We start from the raw sequence: 10,063 nt of genomic DNA on the forward strand, positions 1-10,063 counted from the left end.
AACCTTTGCAAGCCAAACCATCGTAACCGCTTCACACAGCCTACATCGTTGTCATCATATTAGCTAACGCCATAGTCAACATAGCTACTAGAACTAACGCGTTAGTAAACCCGCTACAATCATGCAGCACAGTGTACAGTCAAGTAGTTTAGCAGTTACGCCGGCGGGCCTCGGTAGCAATAAATTAACAAAACCAAAAGCTTATCTTGGAAAAGCACCAGTGTTGGATAGCCATAGACAGCTAGCTAACATGGCAACCCTCTATGTTTGAGCCGGGTGTTTGAGCAGGCTAAACTGACTAGCTGCATTCGCTAGCAAAGTAAGTGAAAGTGAAAAAAAGACAAGAAAATACAGCTAGCTCTCTCTCTCTTTTGCTTCTTCATTTTTTAAGAAATACATTATTTCAAAACTGTTCAACTATTGTCTTTCTCTCTCTTTGAGTCAACAACTCACCACATTTTATGTACTGCAGTGCTAGCTAGCTGTAGCTTATGCAGTCAATACTAGATTCGTTCTCTGATCCTTTGATTGGGTGGACAACATGTCAGTTCATGCTGAAAAAGGTCTGATAAAGGCCTGACACACACACACACACACCAGTAATGTTGGTTAAACTCTGATAATGTTTATATCCCTCCGTAGTGCAGTGCTTCGGTGTTCCGGTGCCCTGTTCCGTGTTCCATCCCTCTGAGCCCCTGCCAGACTGCCAGTTAGAAGCAGGAATATGTCTGGTATGCCGGCCTGGCCTGGTTCATACTATTGGAATTGATGTGTTGCTGCCATGCTATGTTGTTGTCTTAGGTCTCTCTTTATGTAGTGTTGTGGTGTCTCTCTTGTCGTTATGTGTGTTTTGTCCTATATTAAAAAAATATATACTTTTTTTAAATCCCAGCACCCGTCCCCGCAGGATGCCTTTTGCCTTTTGGTAGGCCGTCATTGTAAATAAGTATTTGTTCATAACTGACTTTCCTAGTTAAATAAAGGTTAAATAAAAAATAAAAATAAAAAGATGCTGGCTTGCCACTGCCATTGGAGAGGTGCCATGTGTAAGATCTGTTATAATCACAGCCAGGGCCCATGGAAAGAAACTTCCCATTCACTCTCCCAAATTCCCTTCTCAGAATTARGTAATAAGGTGGCATTGGGTCATGGATATGGGATGATTTCTGCCAGCACCACAGATTCATGTAAGGCACGGATCATCAACTAGATTCAGCCACTGGACGATTTCTTCTTGAGCGGATGGTCGGGGGGCCGGAACATAATTACTAATAATTTGTGTACGGCACATTTACTGCAAGAAGCCCAAACAGATATAATATCTGACTAAAACATAATATTTTCAAACCTTACTTACATTTGTATATGATCACGTGTCTCTCTATTATGCGTGGAAATACCTGGGAACAGATTTCCAAAATTAAAATCCTGGTGTTCTTACGTACTGTTTTTTATGTCCAATAATGAAAATGCAACCCTCCCCCAGTGAATACAACAGAACTGTAATTGTCTCACCCTATATGATAAGAGGACTGTGTCAATCAGTACAGAACAACCTGGTCTCACACACACCTGGCCCCATTTCCCAGTGATTAGTAATTGAATAAATGTGTKCTTGGTTMACCATTGTCCTGTCGATTATTGTTACAATGTCCYTTGGTGCATGTGAGTAACAGTGCTGTGTGTTTTGGCTTTCGTGCCATTGTGGATTGCGCAGATGATTACGGGTCTCGTCCCATGTGTTAATCATTGTGCGCTTGTGRTATTTATTCGAGGTACACCTCGCTCTTTTGTTTTGGGTTTCTACCCTGTGTTTTGTGTACGTGTTTGTTTGGTCTTCGTCCCCGTGCCTTTACACGGCACGCCTTAATTTGGGTGTAATAAAAAAACATATTACGCATTCCTGCGCCTGTCTCCCGAATCATTCATACCAACGTGACAATAACTGTGCCCGTCTGAATGACAGTAGCCGAGTAAACAACACACAGCTTGACGTACTTATTTGACCGTTATTTGACAAAGTTATCTGAGTGACACGCAATAACCTGCACTAAATAGGTAATGGGGTGCCATTTGGGACGCAGAMGGGTCCTAGACTGCTCAGTCTGTCYTAAAGCCTCACTAAGATAATGCTGGATAGAAATGTCAACACCCACACCCTACATTATTAATATAAGACATGGCCACGTTAACTGGCTGGTTGACATCATATCCCAAACTACAATGCATGAAATCATCCACTCCAGACAGAGTTCCAAGAATATCCGACAATGGTGCAACTCGAACTCCAGCTGTGACAGAGTTAGGTAAGCCATGCACACACAGGATGGAGAAGAACTAAAAGAAAATCAGTTTACCTCATTTAAACCACTAGAATGCCAGCTCATAACACTGGCCATAACGCCAATATTATTGAATTTGACTGATATTAGTGATAGAGGAGATAGTGGTTATCAGTGGCACTATATACTGTCATATAGTGCATCTTAGATACCATCATAAAACAAGATGCAGACAAGACCAAGACATGGGGATAGGGGATAGAGTTAGCTACAGAAGGACATTGACCCTGTTGGTCTAGTACACATTTATGATTCAGACATGAACAAACTGTTCTGCCAAGCAAGCGGAGACAGTTTATGTCTGGAAAAGGAGACTCCACAGACTGTCTCCACAGAGTTGACCCCAAGGGGAAGAATGATGACAAGACCTTTGACCCTCGCTAAATTTAGCGCCCTTTTGTTGTGATTAATACGGGYACACTTGTCTGCATGAGAGAACGGGGTAAATGGCCCGAACCCCCCTACTTCCGTTTCCCCGCTGGCTGCACCAAGAGATCTCATTGTGCAGCGCTGGCTGTCTGTGACTGTGTCTCACAGTCTAAAATGTTCCTCACTCACCCGCACAGTCATGAAGAAGGTGCGACAGCGCCTCTTCACCCTCAGGAGGTTGAAAAGGTTTGGCATGGGCCCTCAAATCCTCCCAAAAATATACATCTGCGCCATTGAGAGCATCTTGACTGGCTGCATCACTGCTTTATATGGCAACAGCAACGCCCTCGATCACATGGCGCTACAGAAGATGGTGCGGACAAGCTCCCTGCCATCCAGGACRTCTATATCAGGCGGTGTGAAAGGAAGGCCTGGAAAATCGTTAAAGACTCCAGCCACCCAAGCCATATACTGTTKTTTCTGCTTCCGCATGGCAAGCGTACCGGTGCATCAAGTCTGATARCAACAGGCTGCTGAGCAACTTCTATCCCCAAGCCATAGCTAACAAAATGGCTACACGGACTATCTGAGTTTACCATACTGTATTTTGGCACTGTCTCTATGCACACTAACAGGACTCTACATGCTCGCTCGCTCGCTCACACGCACACGCACACGCACACACACACACACACACTTCATTTGCTCACACACACATAACGTGCACACACATTTATACTGATTTTATACACATGCACACACACTCACATACAATCATCATGTACGCTGCTGCTACTCTGTTTATCGTATATCCCAATGCCTAGTCACCTTACCCCTATACATACATATCTACCTCTATCTATTTTGTTCTACCTCATGTTATTTTTAGTACTATATTCATATTGATTACTGCATTGTTGGGTTTAGAGCTTGCAAGAAAGGCATTTCACTGTACTTGTGCACATGACTGTGTCTCTGCTCTGAAGTACTTTTGGGTCATAAATATGCCATTTTGCCGACTCAACCTTTCCGGAAGCTGGCTAATATTCTGTGTCCTCAGTCATAACTCTCATGCCAGCTCGAGACAGGCAAGTATCCTGTGGCGAGACAGTGTACAGACAGCCCTGGGGCCTCAGTACAGAAACAGAGTTTAAGTGAGGGGTTATGTATTGTACATTGTTTCACTCAGCACAGACAGACAATGACAAAATAACCAGCATTCCATACTTTGGCACAACTCTCTAAACAACTTCTCTAGAGACACATAGCAGAACAATTGCTGAGAGAGGTAACAGTCTCGAACCTTTGTTTCCATATAAGGGAGTGTATACATCAATGAGGGGAGTGAACTACATAACAAAGGGCAGTGGGAACTTTACCTCAGTCCAGGCAGGGCATACATGCTAAGGAATGGGTGCCGCTTGAGGCTTCAAGCTCAATGAACATTCACAGTGAGTATTTACAAGCTATATGCCCTGGACGTTTGCGTAGTATGTGGAGTTTATACATTCCAATGTTTTTAAGAGGAACGCCTTTCTCTGGCTCCGTCCCAAATGCCACCCTATTCCCTATATACTACACTACTTTTGACCAGGGCCAATTGGGAATAAGGTTCCATTTGGGAAGCACACTTTGTTATCATCAGTATGTAGCTGGGTCTCAGGATGCTCCCTTCCTCCCAGTCAGACCTGCCAGTCAAAAAAAACGTCCCCCTGGTTTGGAAAACGTAACGAAGGGTGTTTATAGTGCTACTAACTGGGATGTTTAAATGTAACCTGTTTTTATATTTTAGAAGGTAACAAATAAGATGAAGAGACTGAACTGTTGGGTGTCACCCTAGATAGCAAGCTATCATGGTCCAAACATATAGACTCAATGGTTACTAAAATGGGAAGAGGTCTGTCCTTGATAAGGCGTTGCTCTGCTTTCTTAATATCTCAGTCAATCAGAAAAGTCCAACAGGCCCTAGTTTTGTCGCTCCTGGACTACTGTCCAGTTGTGTGGTCAGTTGCAGCAAAGAAGGACAAAGGCAAATTTTAGTTGCTCCAAAACAGAGCAGCACGTATTGCACATAGATTTACATGGAGGGTGAATGTCAATGACATGCATGTCAATCTCTCCTGGCTCAAAGTTGGGGAGAGATTGACTGCATCACTTTTGGTCTTTGTGCGAGGTGTTGATGTACTGAAGGTACCGAACTGTCTGTTCAAGCAGTTGGCACACAGATTGGACACTCATCGGTATCACACAAGACATGCAACCAGAGGTCTCTACACAGTTCCTAGGTCCAGAACAAAGGCTGGGAAACACACAATATTAAATAGAGCCATGACTAAATTGAACTCTCTGCCACCCCAGGTAACTCAAACTAGCAATAAAAGCATATAATAAAAAAAAGATTCACTAGCTGTGGGTCGCTCTGGAAGGGAGCGTCTGCTGAATGGCTAAATTGTAATGTAAATGCAGTGCTATGTATGTATATTTATGTATATTTTGTATTTTATTTGTTGTGTTGTTTCCTGTTTGGACCCCAGGAAGAGTAAAATTCAGACATTTTCAAGCCTTGCCATAGATTTTCAAGCCGATTTAAGTCAAAACTGTAACTAGGCCACACAGGAACATTCAATGTCATCTTGGTAAGCAACTGTAGATTTGGCCTTGTGTTTTAGGTTATTGTCCTGCTGAAAGGTGAATTTGTCTTCTAGTATCTGTTGGAAAGCAGAGTGAAGCAGGTTTTCCTCTAGGATTTTGCCTGTCCTTAGCTACATTCCATTAATTTTTATCCTAAACAACTCCCTAGTCCTTGCCGATAACAAGCATACCTTTAACATGATGCAGCCCCCACCATGCTTGAAAATATGAAGAGATGTACTCAGTGATGTGTTGTGTTGTATTTGCCACAAATATAACACTGTGTATTCAGGACATAAAGTTAATTTATTTTCCACATTTTTTGCAGTTTTACTTTAGTGCCTTATTGCAAACAGGATGCACGGTTTGGAATATTTTATTTTGTACATGCACCCTTCTTTTCACTGTTATTTAGGTTAGTATGGTGGAGAAACTACAATGTTGTTGATCCATCCTCAGTTTTCTTCTATCACAGCCATTCAACTCTGCGACTGTTGTAATAAAGTCACCATTGGCATCATGGTGAAATTCCTGAGCGGTTTCCTTCCTCTCCGGCAACTGAGTTAGGAAGGACACCTGTATCTTTGTAGTGACTGGGTGTGTTGATATACCATTCAAAGTGTAATTAATAACTTCACCATGCTCAAAGGGATATTCAGTGCCTGCTTCTTTTTTTTTTTACAAGGCATTGGAAAACCTCCCTGGTCTTTGTGGTTGAATCTGTGTTTGAAATGTACTGCTCGACTGAGGCACCTTACAGAAAATTGTATGTGCGGGGTACAGAGAGGAGGTAGTCATTATCATCTTATTATGTGACTGGTTAAGCACATTTTTACTCCTGAACTTATTCAGGCTTGCCATAACAAAGGGGTTGAATACTTATTGACTCAATACGTTTCAGCTTTTCATTTTTTATTAATTTGTAAAACTTTCTAAAACACAATTCCACTTTAACATTATGGGGTATTGTGTGTAGGCCAGTGACATTGTAAATCACAATTGAATCCATTAAAAAAATTCAGGCTGTAACAGAACAAAATTTTGAAAAAGTCAAGAGGTGTGAATACTTTCTGAAGGCACTGTAAGTAGCTTACTGTTGCAGTCGGCGTAGAGAGTCAGTCGTTTCCTGGAACCAGTGATGTCACTTCTGTAACTGGGGCTTGACTGCATGAGCTTCCCTATAATCCCTTTAAATAGCGCAGGCAGCGCTCACAGCGCTCACTCACAACAATCCCTCTCAGGCGAGTAGTGCTCTCTCTCCCTCTCCTACAACGCCAGTCAAAGGAGTTGCTGGACCAGTTTCGGAGACTGCACCGCAGCCGTTACAAGAGAGTCATCAAGATGACTAGCTACATTGTATCCTCCGACTCTCGCCGTGTCAGCCCATCGGTCCACGGGAACAAATTCGACACTGCCTACCGCAAGAAGGCCGTGCCCAACATATTCGAGAACGTCAACCAGGACGCGGTGATGAGGCTGTTCGAGAAAACCGGGGACAAGAAAGCGGAGGAGAGGGTGAGGAGCATCTTCTCCTTCACGCAGGACCCAGCGGAGACGGCCAAAGCTCTGATGGCGCTCAAGCAGCGAAAGAAGGACAAGTTCTTCCAGATCGTTGGCCTGGTTCGCCACATGCTGAAACTGCGTTGAACATTCTCTTTCGGCTCTGCTGAACGAGTTGAATTGAAGTGCCCAAGAATGTCGCTGCAGCGGTTGGTCAGGTAATGCCGACCTGTCATGGAGAAGAAACGTCCTCGAATGGATTTAGCCTAAATTCAAGCCACTTGCTTCGAAGGCAACAAAGTGTGACTATTCCATGAAGATGCACTCCATGCGTAATGGTATGTTCGTTTGGATACGTCGTGCTGGATGGAGAAAGAAGGAGGGAATGGAAAACCGAAGGTTGTTGTCCCGAACAAAGAAACATGGAGACACGATGCTCTCCCTGACTGACTATGCATTCTGTCGAATGCTTCACATTCAATGTGTACCTTATAGGTGCCTATTTGCTGGTACATAGTAATTATAAGAAGAGACTGCCGAAGAAACTGCCTGAAAATGTCTGTTTCGGTGAAAACATATGCCTTGTCTCTGTATCATTTCAACTTTGTGATACCTGCTATAAACACTGTTTATTAGTGGCCACAAATGTATTTGTAACACAAATGTTACAGCAACATAATGACATGCATTTATGAAATGTCCGTTTGCAATTTCTTTAATAAATTATTATTGAAATATAATGTCCATTCTCTTTGCTTTCATTTCAAATGACTCCACATCACATTACTTTGTTTGAAGCCTCTCTGATAGGCCTGCTTTCACCTTAGTTTGTAAATACACTGTAATTATTTCAGATGGCTACATTTAGTCTAAAATGGGGTTCATCCTTTATTAATAATTCCATTAAGTTACACCTTTATATAATACAATTACTTTGTTTTTCCAGAAGGAACTTCACTTGTGGCAAGTTGGATAAGATAAATATATATAGTAAACATTTAAACAGCAACATTCACACAGGACAGATAAAAATGCTTATAAGATATATATATTATAAGACCCAAGTCTGCGCCCTGATGGCAGTACTGTATATTACCTGATGGCAGGACTGTATATTACCTGATGGCAGTACTGTATATTACCTGGTGGCAGTACTGTACATTACCTGATGGTAGTACTTTACATTCTTTGATGGTAGTACTACCTGATGGCAGTACTGTGTATTACCTGATGGCAGGACTGTATATTACCTGATGGCAGTAATGAATATTACCTGATGTCAGGACTGTATATTATCTGATGGCAGGATTGTATATTACCTGATGGCAGGACTGAAACTAAAGGGGGGGGGGGGGGGGACTTACACATGGCTTGATGTGATTAACCTTCATCGGGTTTCCCTCTGATGTGGCTTACTCCAGACCGGTGCAAACCAGTTCTGCTGGGGAGGTTTGCTGCTGTGCACAGCAGTGTTTGTCTAAGGTGTATCTCATCATCCCCGCTCTGCAGATAAGAGCTTGTTTGACTAGTATTACAGGGTTTAGGTCTGCTGTGTTAGAGGTTCTACAATACGCTGCCTTTACCTGTCTTTCATCAGACAGTACAGTGACAATATCACCTATTAAAATGTCTAATAACAGTTTACATCTTTTCACACACTTTTGGGGTCTTAATCAGTTCTGTCATTTTTATCAGGGTTTTGCTACGGGTTGGATTAGCTGGCGTCATAGGGATCAGTGAGAGTCTGCTAATCTCATTGCTTTGGTAGTCTCTCTGCCGGTTCAAACCAGTTCAAACCAGAGGCGAGGGATGATTTGTCTGACATCTGACTGTACCTGGCCGCCGCTTGCCACAGACACAGGAAACCCTGCCTCTAGCCTGAGGGCGGGGATTTCTCATGAAAATATCTACCTGTGCCAGACCCTACAGGCACGGTGACACTAGGTCGTCGTAAAACACACCACACAAACTCTTTCTTTCTGTCTCTCTATCTCTTTTTCTCACCCACACACAAATGCACACACACACACATACGTATCGCAGAGGATCTGCGTTTAAATATAAAGGTAATTTCCGATTGAGCTAACATATGCAGCATTTACTGTGAATGCAGTCTCCGTAACCGTGGGAACATTGACTTGAATTGTCAATCGCACTATAAATCAGATCTTCAGCGCTACGGATTAAATAGAGCCCTGACTAGATCACGTTCTTTGTGTCTGAGCGATCTGCTTTTTAAACCTGTGAAAATCAAACACAGCTCTTTGCTTCATAAACACACTAAAAAGTAACTGGCCATCTCGGTTTGAAAAAAAGTGCCTGACATGATTGTTATAGGTTTATGTTCAAATTACTTAGAGTACATTTTTGGGGTTTTTACAAAACAGTTGCTCTGGTTCGGTTGCTCTGTGTATCATCTTGCAGAGAACATCATTTATTTCCCTCTATTCCTTTTAAGGCTATCCATTTGTTTAGAAAAAGCAAACTACATATTTAAATATTTAAACCAATTTTCTTGGTTGTCTTGGTGGCTGGGTGATACTGTATGTTAAGTCTCAGGCTGTCCTCCTCTCCCGCCGTCTTCCTCCCTTTCATACAGCTCAGTGCTGCATCGCTTTGATGTCAACAGACACTCATGGCAGACAGCCGTCTAGCCTCTGTGTTGGTGCCATTGCCACGGTGACAGAGAGTGAGAGAGTGAGAGGGGAGCAGAGGCGGGATTTTATGATCAGAAGGACTGTCCTCTGATTCCAGTGTGGACCGGTTCTAATCATGCTCTTTAGAAGAGGAACTAAGAGTGAGCTGGCTGTTAATATTAGTCAGCATTAGCTGAGAAGATCCTATCTATAACAGCCGCAAGTTACCCTCATGACTCATATTTTCTCTCTTGATAATGGATTGAAAAAGCTGGTTTGTTCTGGTATTTGCTCTGGTAACTCTGTGAACCATGCATCCCATCTACTGAAAAACTAATTTGGTTTCAAGTGTTCCCCACAACAAAGCAATTACATATTTACTGGCGTCTACTGAAAAGGAGGTTAATAAAACACAATTGAAAACAGACAGTGAATAACTATTTAGCATGTCACACTCGGCTCTAAAACTCAATCACCCCTTTTTCTCAATAGCCTAAATGCTGACTCACTCGCTCATACCACTCAGTTCTCAGTCTCACACGTCTTGACTTTGATGGTTCTGACCTAAGCACTCAGTTGCTATGG

General features: G+C 42.6%; 1 protein-coding gene across 1 annotated transcript; it reads left to right on the forward strand.

The window, feature by feature from the left end:
* The first annotated feature begins 6,528 nt into the window (after positions 1-6,528).
* Positions 6,529-7,582, forward strand: tcima (transcriptional and immune response regulator a). The gene has a single exon (XM_024003342.2). It carries the CDS (start codon positions 6,684-6,686, stop codon positions 6,987-6,989), a length of 306 nt encoding a protein of 101 aa, XP_023859110.1. The 5' UTR covers positions 6,529-6,683; the 3' UTR covers positions 6,990-7,582.
* The last annotated feature ends 2,481 nt before the right edge of the window (positions 7,583-10,063 follow it).

The sequence above is a fragment of the Salvelinus sp. IW2-2015 genome, linkage group LG15, assembly GCF_002910315.2.
Source record: "Salvelinus sp. IW2-2015 linkage group LG15, ASM291031v2, whole genome shotgun sequence".
Taxonomy (NCBI): Eukaryota; Metazoa; Chordata; class Actinopteri; order Salmoniformes; family Salmonidae; genus Salvelinus; species Salvelinus sp. IW2-2015.

Bases quoted from the DNA above. Each gene is read 5' to 3' on its own strand.
- tcima (XM_024003342.2), top strand. From the start codon at position 6,684: ATGACTAGCTACATTGTATCCTCCGACTCTCGCCGTGTCAGCCCATCG.